General features: G+C 36.9%; 2 protein-coding genes across 2 annotated transcripts; both read right to left on the bottom strand.

Moving 5' to 3' along the window:
• Positions 1-2,993: 2,993 nt before the first annotated feature.
• Positions 2,994-6,333, bottom strand: LOC103418483 ((+)-neomenthol dehydrogenase-like). The gene is made up of 4 exons (XM_029094822.2): positions 6,227-6,333; positions 4,815-5,076; positions 3,817-4,002; positions 2,994-3,714 (listed from the first exon to the last, which is right to left on the bottom strand). Exons 1-4 carry the CDS (start codon positions 6,289-6,291, stop codon positions 3,313-3,315), a joined length of 915 nt encoding a protein of 304 aa, XP_028950655.2. The 5' UTR covers positions 6,292-6,333; the 3' UTR covers positions 2,994-3,312.
• Positions 6,334-7,513: 1,180 nt separating this feature from the next.
• On the bottom strand, positions 7,514-14,561 carry LOC103418481 (uricase-2 isozyme 1-like). Its single transcript, XM_008356604.3, has 8 exons — positions 14,121-14,561; positions 13,287-13,379; positions 12,044-12,119; positions 10,976-11,085; positions 9,539-9,630; positions 9,182-9,355; positions 8,980-9,070; positions 7,514-7,748 (listed from the first exon to the last, which is right to left on the bottom strand). Exons 1-8 carry the CDS (start codon positions 14,322-14,324, stop codon positions 7,665-7,667), a joined length of 924 nt encoding a protein of 307 aa, XP_008354826.2. The 5' UTR covers positions 14,325-14,561; the 3' UTR covers positions 7,514-7,664.
• Positions 14,562-20,211: the final 5,650 nt, after the last annotated feature.

The following is a 20,211-nucleotide window of genomic DNA, read 5'->3' as shown; positions in this document are numbered from 1 at the left end:
CTCAAGGTCTTACTTACTTGAAATTTGAAGGTAGTGAGATGTGAATGAGGATTGTCTCGAGATTTTCATATTTTAGTCATTCATCGTACATCATGCGGTTAGTTTTTATATAAATGTATTTTTGTTTAATTTTAAATAAAATAATTCAATATGATTTCTGACCGCACGATATACGATAAACGATTAGGATATAAGGATTCCTAGAATCCTCACAATTTGGATCCGAATGGGATCCAAATCCGTGAGATGTCTTAACACCATAAAGCGTCAGGCCCACTAGCTTAAATTATGTAATACCCCTTGTTTGGAAAGGGGTGTGATATTCACACACCTCTTTTTACTTCTCTCACACATTTTTAGTTTTCGATCGTCGAATCGAATGAATTGAAGAAGATCAACGGACATAAATTAACAAGGGGTGTGTGAGAAGTAAAAAAGACGTGTGGATAGCGCATCCTATTTGGAAATACCCGATTAGGGTTGATTTCGTTAAAAAATTTGGCATAACGTTTCATGAAAGTAATACATTACTCAAATTTATCACTTGCGAGCAAACACATCCAAGCTCAACCAAGTCTCAATCAACCATTTAGTTACATACATACAATTTGATGTCTCTGATCCATCAATAAAAACGATTATAAGCCAACCTCTACTAGTTACAACCTGAGGGCGCAAAATGAACAAAAACTGTGAGATAATTCAGCAAGTGGACAAATAAGATTTTTGCAAACATATTTAAATAAACAAGACATGAAACAATTTAGTAATACTTATCGAATATTCAAATTTGTTTGTAAAAAAAATGAAAAAAATTAAATAAACAAATTTGTTTCTCAATAGATCTTCCTGATTTGAGGGTGAACAATATTAATCATCATTAAAGTAAACATTCAAATTTGTTCACTGTCAATTAATGAACCTAATCTCACATCAATTAAAATTTAAAATAGATATTGAAGAATTTCAACGAAGATGACTACGTTAACTTAAATGGTTTAATTTATTACTTACTAGCATATGGGCATACACAAAGTGTGTGAGAAATTTTTTTATTTTTTTTATTTTTGAAATAGAAGGAGAGAGGAAGAGAGTGATAGAGAATGTGGGGGTGGGAACTTTTTATTTATTTGTTTATTTTATTTTTATTTTTTTAATTAGAGATATGTTAAGATTACAGGTAGGTGAGGCTTTGAAAAAAAACAACAAAATTTGGTTGTGTGAAATTACATTTCTACCCCATATTTTTTATTCATGTTTTGTTTTAATTAGAGGGTTAAACTAGTAATTTTATAGGGTTTTAGTTGACAATAAATGTTTTATTAATTAGTAGAGATTAGGCTTAAGATTAATTAATCAAGCGAAAAAAAATCTAAATGGGCCTGAGGATAGTTTGAGGTTTCATGGCTCATTGGTCTATAGCCCATTGGACACTTTAATTTAAGTTGTATGACAAATTAAAAGGGCCCAATGAGACACCAAATTGAAGGATGAAGGTGTGACCTGTGAGCCCTATATACAGCTTCAACAATTTTAAGGGTTTTTTTAGTTTGAGGGAAAGAGAATGAAGGCCATCACTTTGGGTGACCATTTTCTCTTATTTGCTTCAAGGGTGATACTCGTCTTCTCTCATTCTATATATATATATATATATTTTTTTTTTTTAGTACTTCGATATTTTTACATTGAAGAGAAGGGGAATTCGGCTAAGTCACACAATAGGCAGCCTAATTTGGTATCGAATTCGCCATCCACGAAATTTGAATTAAAGACATTTCACTTCCAAGTGATGAAGAGTACTAATAGACCGTAGTAAGTTTTTGGTTCATCAACCCTTTAAGCTTTGAATAAAATGAAAAAAAGAAGATTTGTTTTATAGTTCAAGCTTTCTAAGCTTTCGCCTCTGATTACACATTATTTTCTATATAATGTCATATAAAAATGTGATATGACTTAACATTATTGCTTCCTAAGGTTACGAGAGAATTTCATTAAATCAACCAAAACATATAGAGAACGAGCATGCATGAAAAAAAAACTTCTCTCGAGTAAAATCACGTGGGAAAAAGCCCTGCAACAAAAAAAAAGAGAGCTCCCACATGTCAAAAATTACAACGCTACTCATGACTCATTTGGTAGTACTTTTAAAATAATTGAAAGAGTTTTTGGTGAAAGTGTGTTCGGGATCCAAAAACACTTGAAGTACATTTTTGAAGTGCGTTTTGAAAGAAGTACTAGTTATGTGCTCTTGTAGGAAGCAGTTCAAGAGTTTTCCAAGATTCATTTGCCCTTTTACTAAAGATTGGTATAAAAAACACTTTCATCAAAACACCAATCATTTTAAATGAACTTTCAATCGAGCCCTCAATTGTTGATACAATTCATAAGCCACATAGGGTCCTCATCAACCCAAAAATGACAAACCCCGGACCCAAAGACTATGACGGGCGAGACAACGAGCCATGTTTGTTAGCCTCTTTTGGGATGTATTGCACAATAACCACACGTCCTCTCATGATGCTCTTTATTGCCTCGACATATAAGCTTTCTAATGCATACCAGCTTCCACACGCAGCGAGTTTGTTTCCACCTCGAACACCAAACAGATGGCGTCCACCACGAATCCCAGCCCAGTCTTGATGGTATGGAGTAGAGTCGCAAGAACCGCGCGAGATGACTGCAGGGGCTTGCAACGCCACTGCCCCACAAAGTTCTTCAGCTTAATTCCGAATAAGAACACCCATTCCTCGACCCCTTCCCACTGCGTCAACATTCTAAAGCTTCATGGCCATGAAAACACAGTGCATATTGTCGATAAACCATCGAAATAGCAAAACTACAGTTTATCGACGACAATGCTCGATATCCTTTTCGGATAGTCTTTCATTTTCTAGCTTTTGGGATGAACATGTGTATTTGACTAACATTTTTGTTAGTTGATGAAAAGTCCAAAAGCTAAAAGTTAAAAATCAGAGAACACGCAAAGGAATAAATAAGTTACAAATTATGAATATTACTTTATTAACAGAAACGAAAGAAAACATTACAAATTAGCCCAAACGGCTATATAATCTAAAGGGACTGTATTGTGAGTGACTTATATCAACTAAATAACAAATAACATGTATTTATTATGACCTAATCCCTAATACATAAGTAAACGAAATCCTAACTCGAACGGGCTGAAGCCAAACCTTAAACTCACAAGGAACCCAAAATCTAAAATACTAATATTTTCCAACACTAATATGATAAAATAGATATGGCATCTAAATCTAAATGCCTCAATAAGTAATGTCTCATAGAGAGTAGCTACAATTTAGAGGGTATGACATTACCACTAGTACTAACCCACAAAAAAAATTTCCCCGTTGGAATCTCCTCAGGAGGAAGCAATGCCAGCCTTGCGCCAACACTAGCGGCATCATCGGCTGTGTGGTCGCCCTTACAACGAGTCATAGATGTCTGCGTGAAGCCGGGACAGAAGCTATTCACACTCAGACCCCTCCCCTCATATCGCTTGGCCAAAACTCTTGTGTATGAATTGAGTGCAAGCTTTGACACAGCATAGTCGGTCCATACTTTAGGCCACCCTTGGCTCTTCCATCTGCCGCTCTTGACGTCTTCAAGAAACAAACTAACCACCCCCTCGATATCATTTTCCGACAGTGTTTCGCTTTCTAGAACTCGTTTTGTGCTAGGGTTTCTTAGCTTCTGCAAAAATATTTTGAGAGATTGATGATCGAGGATTAATGCATGCATGCGTTGTTTCATGAGCTTAATATATTGAGCAGGTTTAATTTTTTGATCGCTTACATTTAGTGAGCCGAGTCTGGAGCTAACGTTAAGTATCCGACCAACGGAGGAGGTGCTATGATGGAACATGGGCAAGAGGGCATCAGTTAGTAACTTAGGTCCATAGAAGTTGGTTTTCATCACTATCTCGGCATGTTCCACCGAGTTTTCATTGATATCATTAAAAGACACAGCTGCATTGTTCACCTTCATTTATCCAAATTTATAATCGATATAAAAAGTACGTAAAATTATACATATGTACCAAGTTATCAACGTACAATTTAACCATAACTAAAATGTAAAACACCATGTTCTGAATTCAAAGCCGTCACCCTTTTTCAACTGTAGCTTAGCATAGTAATATCCTTTGTATTAAAAAAAAAATTAATATCCACTAAAAGTTCCTAATTACAGTTTGAAATTTCCAGATATTATTGGTCTGATTGATTGACTAGTTTTAAAAATTGTACTGTTCGAAATTGCTTGATTGATCGACTAATTAGATAGTCATGAAGATTTGATCCACTTTGACATGATTGTTCTCTATAAACGTGAATATATCTCCACCGAACTTTTCTGTCCCTCATCAAATTCACCTAACAGATAAATATCGAAGATATACACCCACAAATCGATTATGTAGAACGGATCACATTTTGGAACATGTAATGTAATCACGTTCACGCTTAACATACCATGATGACAATGCATCATGACTATAATGTAGAAATCGCCTTTGTTATAGTAATAACAACGTTATTATATAACTTTGAACTGTAATTAAATTTTGGCAATTATAGTGTAACCTTCCCATGAATTTTATAATTTAGGCGTGGGATATTAATTTTATTTTGTAACACCATTTAACGTGAAAGTAAAGATAATTTCATGTTGTAACGCTATTTAACGTGAAGGTAAGGAGCCAAAAAATGAATAACAATATATAAGAATAATTTCATTACGCTACAAACAATAACTTACATCTATATTGTTAAATGGAAATAGAAAAAGCTTACAAGAATATCCAGTACTGCATAGCTTTTTTTGAACCATGAAGTGAAAGATTTGATAGAAGAAGGATCGGAGACATCAAGGCAAGAGAAGGTTACATTATGAAGACCTTGAGCTCTGAGTGCCGCAACAGCCTTGCAACCCCTTTCCTTGTCTCTGGCTGTTAATATCACCGTCACTCCCAACTCCGCCATCCTCTTCACAACTGCAAACCCTATTCCTTTGTTTGCTCCGGTCACTATCGCGACCGTGTCCTCCGACCACCATCTTCTCCGATGTCGATCCACCGCCATCAAAATTTTACAACAAAGCGATGAAAAATTAAACAGCACCAATGATATTGGATGACCCTGTTGGAGTAAGTATGTTTTTATTTAAATATTTTAATTGCTATGTTGTCGGTTGTAGTTTTTATATTTTGGTTTATTACAACCATTAAATGTATATAACCTAAATTGATTTTTAACCTTATCTTTTGATAAGGAGTAATCTCCTTCACTAACTTTGAAACGTGAGAAAGCTTCTCACATTAAATAATTGGATGGAATTCCTTCTCTGGATAGAGAAGATGATCATGTCCCATTCATTCTTTTGTTTCGTTTTGAATATTTACTTTTTTGATTTCGTCTGTTTTGATTCTTTAAGATTTTCAAGTCCTTGATTTTGTCAAACTTGCAACGTATACTTTATCTTTTTGCATATATATATATATATATATATATATATATATATATATATATCTAGATTCCCTGTATCGAAGAAAGTATAGAGAAACATTAGCGTATATATTTTTCTTAAAATTGAGTTCTAAAGCAACATATAGAAAGGGTGTGAGTTTGAAAGTTCTTTCATTGTGCAAGAAAGAACTTATCAGAAAAAGAAGGTTCCGAGCTTTTTTATCCTGGGAACGATGTGATATTTGTGAAATGCTTGCACACTTTGGGCAGAGCCGCGAAACATCTTAAAAAGAGCGACTTAATTTACAACTCATCCCAAGAATCATTCACCACTTAAAGCTTCTTCATATTCCGGATAAGTTCGTTCCTTTCTATTTCAGTTTTCAACAGACCCCATGCATGCATATACCAAAATTTAAAGCTTAAATATACAGTGATGGACCTGATGGTTAGGGACCAAACCTAAATGCATAAAGGAAGAGAAGAAAAGAAAAGGTGAACTAATAAGACGTAACTTAAACCTAACCTGAATGGTTTAGGTTAGGGACCAAAACGAAGGTAATGAAACCGAGTAATAAATTTATCTAAACTACGGCATGAAGAGAAAGGAAGTATACTGCTCTAGCCAACTTAATTAAGCTCAGATATACATAGTGTGACGTAAATTGAAAATAAATAAATAAATCAACTACGTACTGTTTTATAATGCAAGAGAAGAGGAAAAGTATATTATCTTTTACCTGGTGGTTGGGGTTGGGGAGAGGGAAGGAGAATGAGAAGAGAAAGTTGCTTCTTTGGACTCCATAACCTAATTAAAGTTGGGGTCAGAGAGATATGTTAATTGGAAGCAGTGGCGGATCCACAGTGGGGTCATTGGGGTCGCGCGACCCCTTGGAAGCCATGGAAGCAACCTTAGAGACCCCTTGGACTGGTGGTGCGACCCCGTTCGCTGCACACCAACTGTTCGACGAAAGGTCGTCGGTCTGGGCAGGTTGGATGAAGAAGACGAAGGCGCTGTGGCGCCAATTTGTTTTAAAAAAAAACCTGGGCGAAACGACGTCGTTTTGGCCCAGGAAATTTTTTTAAATGACCTAGCCAAAACGACGTCGTTTTGGGCCAGGTTTAAACAAAAAAAAAAAGCCCAGCGTGTCCTGGGCAGGTCTGAACAAAAACAAAAATACCAAGCGTGTCCTTTCGACCTTATTTTGCACAGAGCCTTATTTTTGTGCCTTTGCTAGTGGAACCGAAAGGCTCTGCTTTTTATTTTATTTTTTTATTGTTCTTTGCAGACGTAGAGCTGGAATGTAGGATTTTGAACAAGGATTTTGGAGTAGCTGGTCGCGCTATCCTACCAAGACCTGATGAAATGACGATATGCATGCCGTTTCTGTTAAAAAAAATTTCGCGCTGCGCGCGCTATCCTTAATGACCCCTCAAACATTATTGCCTGGATCCACCACTGATTGGAAGGGAGGAGAGGATTAATGGTAGCAAATTAGCACTGTTTATTATAGACCAAATTAAAGGAGATTAAGAAAAGGCAAGTGTGTGAATTGGGCAATAATAAATTGAAGCCACATATCATATGACATACACATGAATAAATTAACAAAACCAAACCCACCCACGTTCCTAGCTAAAGCTACCTTCTTGTTTCTTTATTTCCCTTCTTTCGTTTATGTTCTACTGGTTGCCTTTCCCTTTCATATTTCAATTCTTGTTAACTTATTTCAGGGATCCAAACCGTCTATATTCAATTAATATACCTAACTTAAAATCATTAAAATATTTATTTACTGTGAAGAAAATGAACTAATACTGTTTTACAAAGAAATGCTAAAACGACTACCGTTTAATCCACCGGTTATATAGCTTCAGATTTTGCTATTTTAGACTAAAAGATAAACGGTTAGATTGTTAAAATACATTATAGGATAATCCTTATCAGTCATTATCTACGTGGACGCCACACATGTTAATATAAATTATGACGGAAAGCCTATTATGAAAGTCTCTCAAAATCCTCATTTTCGGTAATGGCACTGGGATAAAAAATACTTAACGTATGAAAGTTTGGAAATCATGATAATACATAGTAAAGTATAAATTAACATGAAGCAGCTGCATGCGGCCTATTTTTTTTTATCAATTACAAATGCATAAAAATGGCGAGCAGCACTACATCTTTGACCAGAAACGGCTTAGAGTAGCTTCGATTGATCCGTGTGGTTCATCTGTTGGGAGATAAACATCGTCCTCAAACTGCAAACAGCGGAAAAGGATAAGGAAAAGTTCAAAGTCAAAGGATAACACAGCATTAGCTAATACCCCAAGAAAAGAAAGAATAAAATAACAGATTGACCTCACCATAAAAATTCACATGCAATTGAAAATCTTCCATTGGCATCTCTATGTTTTCGTTATACCAAGGATTTGGTTTCACACATCTCAGTAAACTTAATCCCTTATTTCAAAGATGCGTCACTGTCATGACCTACAGTTGCTCCGGTTAAGATGGTTCTAGTTAGAAGATGCAACTATGAGATGGAGGTTCATGGCAAAAGGGGTAGAGGAAGACTTAGGTAGACTTTGAAAGAGGCTATAAGAAAAGATATGGAGTACTTGGAGCTAACAGAAGACTTAGTGCAAAACCAAGAGCAATGACGTTCTAGGATTTATACAACCGACGCCACTTAACGGGATAAGCCTTGGTGGTTGTTGTTGTTGTCATGACCTCTAAAACACATGTATATTGTATACAATAACTGACTGGGTTTTATCAACTTGCAAATTATTCGAATGATGAAGTCTAGACATTTAGTTTCCTACAAAGTCTATGCCTAACAGAATATTTGCAATTTTAAATTACAACTTTGACATAAGAATATTAGCCATTGTATGAATAACCTATTTCCTACGTGATCTAAATGTGAATTGGACCTGTAAAGCACAGGAAATACCGATCCCAGTATGGTGAAAGAAACAGCAGTTTTCAAACAGTGTCACAGAACTAATGGACAAAGCGGAGACCACCAGCATACTAGACTTTAAACAGGCTATGAAGGGTGAGGGCTGAGGAAACCAGGAAGGCAAACTATACTGCACGCCGCAGTGGAGAACTACTTTGCGAGGAAACATGGGATGTGAGCTAAAAAGCAACATGGCTCTAAGCAGAATAGCAGGAAAATATTGGTTTGGGAAAGTTGCTGAGTAATAAGCCAGACTGGCTAGAAATCAATTTATTCTCTTCAAATACTATATATATATACGGATGAGAACCACTGAAGATTAGTATTAGTTTTAGTTTTAGAAACCCTCTCAGATCCTTCATCTTTTTAAGAAAGTACAAACTAAAAGGCCAGATACTCATCCAACTACCTTTCTTTCATATCACACAAATTATGAAACCAAATCAAAATAAACTGTACAGAAATTCAATCTGTTGGTAAATAAGTATATAGATTTTGTATGCAAAAACTTGTATAAGTCTTACCTTCACAATAGTATTATCCGTGTTAGATAGATTAACAGGTAAGAAATGGATATTTGGCATTTTCAGTTGTACTGCTGCTATGTCAGGAAACCTGTAACCATGAACATGAAAAAGTATTTTATTTGACAAAATGCAAAATAGAAAAACAGATAGATGTCATACAGGTAAGCATATGCATGTTTGTGCGCTGACAGAGAAATACCCCTTGAGAACAGTCTTTGCCATGTGAAACAGAGTGCTTTGGACGGACGGGCTATACACTCCTTCCTTTGGAGGACCATAGAAAGTGTCAGCGAGAGCTTTTTTCACATTCAGGTATCTTTCAGTGAAGTACAGCGGCTTTTGAGGGATGCTAAAAATAGATTCATATTGGTACCTGCATGCAATTTATCTCAGTAAAGTAGATTTGTATTCTCCAAACACTTGTGGAAATTAACTTTGGACTCAATGTACCCACCCACTGAAGACTATAATACAGAAGAAACCTTGAGGAAAACCAAAGTATTAGAAAACCACTCAACAAGCATTATATCACGCCACCAAATGAAAACATGCATACTTCCATGATGCAGTGATTTCTGTAGCCAGTATCCTCTCTCGTGTGTCAGGAAGAGCTGTGTATTTGTCCCTAATAAACCCCTCAAAACCTGACTGCTCAGGCAGAATCCAAACAAAAAATCATCAGTATCAACCAACAAACTCAGCAAGAGAAAAATGAACATACATGCATGCTAATATGCAAATAGCAGTTAAAAGTCTTCTCAAATTACATCGGCTTGTAATGTCTGCAATGCAATACCTTTTCTGTCTCCTTTCTTTGTTCAGTAAATTGGTAATGGATGAGTGTGATAATACAACCACATGCAGATGATACCATGTTAGTCAGAAACCACGAAACAGTAAATTTTGATAACTCATAAGTAGCTGGATGTTGATGCATTGGAAGTTATGTTTCCAGATTTTATCACTCTCCAGCAAGGGCATCAAGAAGCTTCAAGATTTTAAGATGCATCTGTGTTTCCTTACAGTTAAGACTTGAATAAGGAATCTCAACGACTAGTCGGAAAAGTTTGCCTTCATGTCAGCAAAGCTCGAGGTCTGATCTATTTCCTTCAAGGGGGGTGTTAGGGGCTGGAATAAATGTTCAAGAGACATTTACCATCAATGGGGGATAACAGGGGGAGAGAGTGGGTCCACTTCCTTTTTATCCAATTTGGAAGGCAAAGATTCCTATTAAGATTCAAGTGCTTGCATTTTTTATGGCTAAAGGGAAAGTTAATACTTGTAATCAGATTCAAAGAAGGCTGTATAAGCATCTTTGCCCTCAATCGTGTATTCTTTAAAGGCTGGGGATGGAACTGTCAGTCATCTTTTTCTTAAATGTCCGTTTACGATATCTGGTAGAAATTGTTGAAGGAAACTCATTCAAGTTAGGTGACCCCATACGGATGTTACGAGGTTCTTATGCAGCTTAAAGTCTTGGAAAAATAGACAATATTGTAAAAACTCTTACACGTAGAAGGGCCATGGCAGTTTTCCAGATCATCTGGATGGAGTTAAATAGATTGAGTTTTTGGGATTATTCAGGGTAGATGAAATTTTGGATTGAGTTAGTTTTTGGTCTCCCCCCTTTGGGGTTCACTCACAGTAGAGTTCAAGGAGTCTCCAAGTCGTCAGTGCTGCTAGACTGAGCTTCAGTGATTTATGTATTGTGGGTTTAATTTAGATGTCTGATTTTTAACCTAAACAAAAAGTTGAGGCAAATAAGAGAGTTTTGTTCTTTGCTGCACTAAATTGAGAGTGGATTCCTTGTCCATAATTGTGCACATGACATTCTTTTTAATAAAATTTTGGTTTCTTCTCAAAAACAAAAGAGCAATTACAATTGGTGATTTCTTGTTATGCGCAAAGGCATTGATTATGACATTGATATCCATTGACACATGACGCGTTCAACTTTGAAAACCTTGATATAAATTTGATTGGATAAGATTACCTTTGTTGTCTTTAGCAGAGATAGTCCTTCAATACCAGAAGTCAGCCTAAGTGCACCAGATTTCTCAAAAATTACCTCTGTTGTATGCTTCTCAGATCCCAATTTGAAACCTTTACAAAGACGGTGATGGAGAAAATTAAAAAGAAAAGAAATTAAACGAATAGATGTTTCCACATTGCAAATCAATATGCTTGGAAATATTTTCAGAATATATGTAATATAAGGACTTCTACTCAACATTTTGATAAGAACAAATGGTAACCTAACAAGATTTAAGTTTAAGGCAACAAGAATGGAGATGCCATCCAATATGTCATCTCTACAAGCAACTAGACAACAAATTAATCCCGAAACTTATTGCTGTTTAGTTTCCAAGTTGAGGTGACTCTCAGCTAATAAACAATCTTAGTATACAATAGAATGACGGAACAACATCGAGCAAATAGGTGAAAATTGCTAAATGCAAATAATCATGTGAAATATGGTGAATTAAATTCCCAAGTTTTCTGGTTCTAAAGTGATGGGGGAGCATCCAGAAAGATTTCAAGATTGCTTGGGTCAACTGAGGAATTAGGCTACGGTTCTAGTTAATTTGGCTAGTTTAGTTCTTTATTATTTTTCATGTTTCCCTATGTGTCTGATGTAAATCTAATAGGTTTTATTAAGTAATCTTAATAGGAGTTGGATTAATTAGGTAAGTACTAGTTGGATGAGATTTCTTAATAAAGAAGGATTACGGTTTCTAGGCAGATGTACTCTAGTATAGATAGGCTATTAAGAGACTCGTGTACTCAGTTTCTTATCGAATGTATTCCAGTTTCAGATTTAAGAGTTTCTCATGGGAATGTCCCTAGAACTCAAATCTTCCTTGCTACTTCGATTCTGTTGCTTCTATCTCTCTATTTTCTGATATTTATTTGGAATCCGCTCATATTGGCCCTATTTTATCCACTGGAGAGCAGCTTATTGGGACTGCCCTGCATCATAAAGTCTTCACTAGATAGTCGATATCACATACAGTTACTTTATAGCTTTGCCCTTCCTATGCAAGACAGAAGATAGACTAACCATGTTCGTGGGGTTGACCATCTACATATGCACGCTCCCATGGCTTCTCCACAATCTTTACTATGGCAGTAGTGACCTACAGAAATAAGAACAACTGGATTTTTTCACTAACTATGAATTATTACAAACAACAAATATTACAAGAAAACAAAAACATGAGATGCCAACTTGAAAGATCTTTAAATGAAAAGCAAGATAAAAATGTGAATACTGTCTAAACAGTAGGCATAGGAAGTTTGTGCCAAAATACTCCTCATCATACCAATACTCCAACAAGGCTTCCCAAGAAAAAAAAAAGTAGTAAAGAAGTATCATTAAATTTCTTTTTATTGAAAAGAAGTGTTCGTGAAAATTTAGCATCATAAGAGTTGAAGGCGTAACGGGAACCGTGGGAAAAATGGAGCTAAAGTGGAAACAAAATATCATATCTTTCAACACCTAACATGTATAATGCAATAAATAGCCAGACCTTGCTTTGAAATTGGAAATAAAGATTGGAGGCTTGAGCAGACACACATTTCTAATGCAAATAATCTTCACCTATCTCTATCGAAGTCTCTCTCAGGGAGACTACTATAACTAATACTAAATGTTGCAGGGAAGAAAGCTTTCTCCTTTTTTAGTTTGTTTTTATATTTCAAAATGACAGCTTTCTTTCTGGATTATGCAAATACTAAAAGCATAAAACAAGGCCAGAAGAAGTTGCTGCAGTTCCAACAAGGCAGTATTCAAAGTGTGAAACTCTGTGTATGGGAAAGAGGGCGGGTGTTCATGTTCACACTTGAGAGGGAGAGAGAGAGCCAAAAAAAGTCCAAACTTCAGACAACCAATCAAACTTAAAAGAAACAAACTTCTATAAATGAAATATTAATTCATTTCCATGAATCATGCCTTCAGGGATAGGGAATACATATTAAGATGTCCAGATGAAAGCATGACTAGTTAAAGTGACCAGAAAAGACTAATTTCATAACTAACCCATTAGAGGAACCTGTGAGTACCACCAATTATTGATAATGACATATACACTGTAAACCATTAGAAGAAGATGCACCTCTAACCAAAGGAAGACCAGTTATATGAGAAAACAAAGACCAGGAAGCCAACCAAGAATAACAACTACAGCCATCGTTTCAGCAGCGACAGTAGTAAAAGTATCAACCATTTTTCCTTTAAGTCTACAATATCGGATTAACTAATGAAATTTAATAAAAAAAAAATGCTTAAATTACATAGTATTTACCTGCTGGTAAAGCGATGTGAAGTGCTTTGCAAGTCGAACTGCAAATTCCTCCACTGAAAGTTCTTCTTTACATTCCTTTGCCTTTACATATACCTGTGTTGCAACTAGGTTAAATCCCAAAGGCGAATAGCAATCTAAATGATGGAAACATAGCAGATTTCCAGTACTGGGAAAGCTAACAAACATAGATGTCTAATTGTCTACATACATTTTTTTCTTTTGTGTCAGTAGGACATTGTATTTCGTTAATCATTGTGTTAACTGGAACTTGAGTCCATAAGCAGTCACGTTAGTTGCTAAGTTCTTTAATCACTCCTACATTCTTTTCCTTTATGCGTCTTTTATTTTTATCAATTGAACTGAGGAACCAATTTCTTCGCCCGCAGTTTCAACCGATATTTTTGCCATTTGGTGCTGAAAATCATGATCAGCTCCTATATAAGCCTTAGGAGTAATCAATTAGCAATAGTTCATTAGAGTTGATATGTTGCACAGCAGTTTCATCCATTCGTCCATGGACAAGCATAGATAAGACGATATCATATTACTAAGGGTGGTGCTATCCACACACCCCTCTCGTCGGATCAAATGAATTGAAGAGTTTAAAGAACAAAAATTAACAGAGTGTGTATGGTAAAAAAGTGTGTGTGAATATATTTTATATATATTTGAAAAGTAACAAATAATTTATCAATCTAGATAAGAAGGTATCATTTTACTAATCATAATCTATGATCATAATCATAATCTCTAATAATATAAGAGTGGATGGAAATGATGATCATGTGGATTGTTGATTTGATTCGATGAGAGAGAGAGAGGCTTATTACTTACAGTGTTCTTCATGGTATCGGTAGTGACGAGATCAGAGTTGTCGCCGCGGGTATAGGCATTGACGCAATCGGAGAGGAGGCTGATGCCGACGTTCCATTCGACGATGGAATGGCATCCGTCGTTGTTCCGCCAAACCCTGGCCACCCTAACCCTTTGTTTCCCTTGCCGTTGCTCAAAGCTCAACCCCTCTATTTTGTTGGCCATCGTCTGCGATTCAGCGAGTCACCGGTGTTAGTGTGACAGCAACCGGAAGCAGACGGACTTGCAGCCTTCCTTTTAACTGCACTCAATTATTCTCAACTTTCCATTTCGTGTTGAGCTCATCTAGTCAGCTTGCTCAGTCAACCAACATCGAAACTTGTCCAACCAATAAAAACCATCTCCAACATTTTCTTTTAACTTTTGCGCACCACCATAACCTTGGATGAAATAATATGTTGCAAATGATGAAACGTATGACGAGCATACACGATCTTAATAAACCAATTACAAATTTTATTTAAACTCATATAACATCTTTCTACATCTAACTTAAATTTTAAATGTGAATTGTCTTTTTTATCCTATGGCACAATTACCATAAAGTATAAGATAAAATTAACAAGAAAACTAAAATGTATCAATAAACCCTCATCCAATAATCAAACCTTACTATTGTGCAATCTTTCTCTTGCATCATATTCTGGCTAAAATCCTAATAAGCTCTCGTAGAGAAAATAAGCTCTTTTTGACCAATAAATAGTGATTTTGAAGATTTCGATCATTTTATTTTTAATTATTTTATGAACTCAAAGAAAAAACTCAGTCGATGTCCCATCATTGAAACATCTCAAGATCTGATTTTCCTGCAGCTACGTAAGTCCTAAGCAGCAAATAATACTCATTGCAACTGAGACAACCTAGACGCTTCAGAATCTCACAAAAATTCTCAGCACCATCAACATCTTTCTCATCCTCAAAATACTTGAGAAATGCAATTATGGTATCTAGGGATGGATGCAATTCCTCGTTCTTGCTTTCCAAAATAGCAGCTCCCAGTTTGCTAACAGCCAAATCCACCTTACAGGTGTTCAAGGCGTGAGCCATGAGCATTTCCCGAGCCTTCATGAAAGACCCTTTAGTCTTCTTACAGGCACTTGCGAAGACCAATTCTGCTTCTTCATGCATGCCATGACTGAGTTACCCATGTTTAGAACCATTTGCCAACCTCATATCAAAACTAAAGCAAATGGATCCCATTCCTCAAATAATTCTTTCAATCCCTCAATATCTTTTTGCTTATAAAGAATTACAAGATTGCTTAGGCTTGAAGAAAACATATGCTTTGATTTTGATGTTTTACCTTTTGAAAATGGGTGTAAAGATAAATGTGCCTATCAAATTGGATTTGTGAGTGTTAAACCCCACCCCCAAATTATTGTAAATTTCAAAATTTCCCTAAAGGTTTATTAAATTTACAATTTAGTCCCTCACATCCTTAACCAATTCGGACCCTCCCTTTTAGATTCTCCTTCCCTCTCAGCCTGCCACGTGGCAGCCCTTAACCTTATCTCTCATTTTCTCTTTTCTCCCCAATCACTCTCAGCTCACTCACTCTTATCTCTCTCTTTCTCTATCCCGATCTCCACACTCAGACGCCCTCACCCATACCCAAACCTAGACGATCGTCAGCACCATCACCACCATCGTGTAACTCTCTCTCTCTTCGTCTTTGTGAAGCTCCGGGCATCCAGAGGGCACCCAAAACTAGGTCCTGCGAACCCCCAAAACCTTCGAGCGAAATCCCAGCCCCGATCCCGACATACGTCCAGGATCGACATATAACGTCACCAAATACTCGTATACCTCACATACCCCATCTCCAGGATTTGGCAAATCACAACTCGAGAATCAAATTGCAAAGTAATTTTTCGTTTACTTTATGGCTGCATCTAACCTCCTCGTTAGACTGCCTACATACCCACAATAGGGATCAAGTCATTCGTAGTTCACTTATCACAAAATCAGACGTTTATTCCACTAAGTTCAAGCAAAAAAGCATAGTATTCCTCAATTATTTATTATAAACTGACAACATGTAATTCCTGGACTCATGCTATATAACAAACTCCCATGAAAACATGATTTCTCTCCCATCCAACATATAAATCATTATGTCTCATCATGATATCGCAATTCACAACATACATCATATTGAAGAACCGACGAAACACAAAACCATTCTCTAGCCGCATTAATTAATTAATTTGATCAAAGTAATAACAATTATTCCCATTTCTTCTAAATTCATACCTTATGACATCATAATCGAATCATAGAAAATCCTGAAAGAGTCACTCAAAAGTCCAACATTTTTTCTAACTCAATTCACAAGATTCTTGAAACCGTTGGCACAAATAAATATATAAAACTAAGGCTAGAGTGACACAGTTAGGCCAAGCCTACTTCTCCAAATAATGGGTTTTTAGACTACTCCACGAAATTCAACAACCTCGGGTTCCGGACCATTCAACGGAACCAAATTAAATATGATTGCCTATCAAATGTACCTAGTACAACTAATCATCATCACCTCTAGAATGCGTATAGTCCCCCATCGCAGATATACCAAGAAGAACCATAGGCATAATCTCATCGTGCAGGCAGTGATCACCCATCGCGGATATACCAAGCATGATCACCCCTGAATACATATGGTCCCCCATCGCGGATATACCAAGCAGGACCACATCCTAACTCTAGGTAGTGACCACCCATCACAGATACACCAAGCATGATCACCCATAACAGTCCCCCATCGCAGATATACCAAGCAAGACTGTATCATATAGCTCTAAGTAGTGATCACCCATCGCGAATATACCAAGCATGATCACTCCTAGCATGTGTATGGTCCCCTATCGTGGATATACCAAGCAGGATCATCCATGTACCACTACTACATGATGCAATCTCATCATCACACATTATACATAATTATATGCATACATGCTGTCGATTTCCCATATCAACTAGCATCTAGTCATATGGAGCACAACATAAGGAATTCCCTTAATTACTATTTCTACTAAAAATCTAATAAAGTACATAACTCATCTCCTGACTTTCATCTCCATCTCATGCTAAGTAGTAATGTCAAGTTCAAATAGGTATTCAGTTGGCCATCATATCCAAATATTTATCAAACAATATTTAGATCCCATAATTGTCATAACATTCATCATAATTATCAATCACATTATTACAGAGATATCACAAGCATCATCAGTACACAAGCCAAATCCTAATTAATAAGCATAGGTATATGGCTAAATATATAAAATCACATTTTAATAGAATCATACTGATAAGACCAATTCATATTCACAAATGATACTAATATAAGAAATTAAGATAATAATCATATCTCATGTATTCAAGTCACTATCTAACTAATATAGACCCACTAGACTTCAATTAGTCCAGTAGTACAAATTTTATTATTTATAACGTTTCGAGACGTGTTGACCACAAATCAACTCTCGGTCAATGATAGGGTCCACAACTCTACGTAATTTGATCTTGATGATCCGCACATCGATTTCGGATCCATAACTTCCCAAAGTCCACATTATGCTTCTAGAACAATATACTAAAATTCCATCGCGATCCGACGGTCAGATCTCCGCTGATTACTAGAATTAAGTGGCGGTTAACAATTTATTTTACAAACTTAGAAATCCAATTAGGGAAGATCCGTACGTCGGATTCCCGATCCGTAAGTTTCTATGATCCAAAAATATTATGTTCTAACACGCATTAAGGTTTGGTGACGATCCAACGGTCAGATAGTTGATTCATATTTTGACCAAGTAAGGTATCGTAATGAAACTAAGTCCAAACAATCAAATTACGTCATACGGATATCAATTATGAATCAAGGCATCTATTTGAACTTAAAAGGACATCGTCGGCCCATTTTCCAGGCCGCCGCCCCGACTTGCCGGAAAAATTCAACTATTGTTTTAAATTACCAAAATTTACAGAATGAAGATCTCAATAAGTAGAGTAAGTTTTATACCTGCGGCCAAGTCCAATTTTGCTGGGAAAGACCCCAAATTAGCTCGCACCCGTTGGAAACCCTAGAATGGGTGAGCTTCGATTCGTCCACTCCGATGTTTCGTCGCCCCTAAAACTGATTGGGCTTTGTTCCAAGGCTTAAGGGGAGTCTAATGGTGGTGGAGATCAATGAGATTACATTTAAAAATGGTGGATTGCCATCAAACCCTCCCTTGAACTCCGGTGATGTTCCTTGCGAATTTGGACCTAAAAACCCACAATCTTGGGCGGAGATGATAGATGGGAGATCGTGGAAGAGGTTGCAAGTGGTGGGTGTGGCGTTTCAACGGAAAAAAATGGTAGAAGGAAGCCGAAATCAAGTCGGGTTGAAACCGGGTTAGTGGTGTGCGCGCGGGTTGGAAGGGAGATCACCCTTTTTTTTTCTCCCTTTTTCTCATTGGTCCTTCTTTTTCCTCTTCTTTCCTGATTGGCTCCCTTCATTACTTCTAATTGGCTCCCTTAAACTCCCACATGGTCAGGGTTTATCTCATTTAAAAACTATAGTTTAGTATAACAACTTCAAATGTCTCTAACTATACCGTTATAATCCGGACTCGCAAATGGCTTTCGCCTATACGTTCGTGGTTTTGAGATCTATTTGAAAATATAAATTGTGACCTCCAAAGGTCTACGAATTTTAAATAATTAATTTCCAAACTTCAAACTTCGTAACTAGTTTAATTGAAATCTAAATTCAAATAAATTAATATAAATTCTCGAAAAATAATATAAAATCTCAATAATACAAATACGTAGATTATAACAATAAAATCCAGGAATGGGATTTCACAAAAACCCTTGGACCCCAGGCCCTTGGGCCATCAAGCTTGGGTCTCCGGGCCGATAGCCTCAAGCCCAAAACCCTTTAAGCCCCGGCCTAGTTACAAGCCCATGCCCAAACCCAACCAAAACGGACCCCAGACAATGTGTGAAGGGCTACCGGCACTGGCGTGTACAGCACACGCTCCACCGTCCATAGGGGCATCGACGACCCACGGTGGCGCGTGGCCGCCAGAGCCATCACCTTGCCGCAAAGCGTGAGGGCGCCTGGCGCAGCGTGTGACCGTACCTGAGGTCCTTGTTTATGTTTTTCGATGTCCTAAACCCGTTTATGACGTCTGTTTTCCGAAATTCAACCGTTTAAGTTTAGTTTTATTAATTGGACCCTTTATGTGCTTAGGTGTAATTATTAGCAGCGATTCCGTCATTCCCATTTTATACGGCTCTTCGATGACGGAGTATCTGTGAGTGAACCCCTTCTAAAATGCATGTTTTAATAGTAGAAATGCATACGTGAAAACATGATTTTAATGATTACGCTTTATGAAACGTTTTATGAGATATTATGCTTACTGAAAATATTTTGGAATACTATATTTTATCGAAATGACGTTATTTGTAGTATATATGATGGATGACTATGTTGATGCACAAAACTGGATGGGTTTTAGAACAACGTAAATTCGACCGTGAATCTGTAAGAAAGTAAAGAACACAAGATGTATTGTGGTTCACCCCAATGTTTGGGCTACGCCTACACTGATATTGTATTTCTTTGTTTGTGAGAGGATTGTGAGGGTGAGAGAGCTGTGAATATGAGAGTGAAGCTTGAGGATTATGAGGGTGAGGAGACCCTTTTATAGGCTAAGGGCTCCTCCCATTTTACATATTTGCCCCTTCATTTATTACATAATTACATTTGAGTCCCCCGAGTATTTATACGAGATCTAAATACGGAGGCCTTAAGTATGGTATAAACAGTAGTTCCCCAAGTCTTCAGTCAAGAGAGTCTTTTAGTTGGAGACTTGAAATTCAGTCCATGTGTGGGCCGAAGTAACTAGATGTCGTCTAGAACTGAATACTTGATATGAGGCGGTGCTCAATGTGAAATGATGCTCAACTAGATGTAGCACATGTTGCGAGGTTGCTCGGCTTGTGGCTTATGTTGCCTTGCTTGGCTCGGCTTGCGGCGAGGCGGTTATGCTCTCTAATG

Source organism: Malus domestica, chromosome 02, assembly GCF_042453785.1.
Source record: "Malus domestica chromosome 02, GDT2T_hap1".
Lineage (NCBI taxonomy): Eukaryota > Viridiplantae > Streptophyta > Magnoliopsida > Rosales > Rosaceae > Malus > Malus domestica.
Note: the sequence above shows the minus strand (reverse complement) of the source record. Positions and strands in the feature narration are given on the sequence as shown.

Bases quoted from the DNA above. Each gene is read 5' to 3' on its own strand.
- LOC103418483 (XM_029094822.2), bottom strand. From the start codon at position 6,291: ATGGAGTCCAAAGAAGCAACTTTCTCTTCTCATTCTCCTTCCCTCTCC. The intron at 5,077-6,226 runs GTAAAAGATAAT...ACATCGGAGAAG, and splicing joins TCCCCAACCCCAACCACCAG to ATGGTGGTCGGAGGACACGG. The intron at 4,003-4,814 runs GTAAGCTTTTTC...GGATAAATGAAG, and splicing joins ATGCAGTACTGGATATTCTT to GTGAACAATGCAGCTGTGTC.
- LOC103418481 (XM_008356604.3), bottom strand. From the start codon at position 14,324: ATGGCCAACAAAATAGAGGGGTTGAGCTTTGAGCAACGGCAAGGGAAA. The intron at 12,120-13,286 runs GTAAATACTATG...TTATTTCTGTAG, and splicing joins TCACATCGCTTTACCAGCAG to GTCACTACTGCCATAGTAAA. The intron at 11,086-12,043 runs GTTAGTCTATCT...GTCTTTGTAAAG, and splicing joins TGGTCAACCCCACGAACATG to GTTTCAAATTGGGATCTGAG.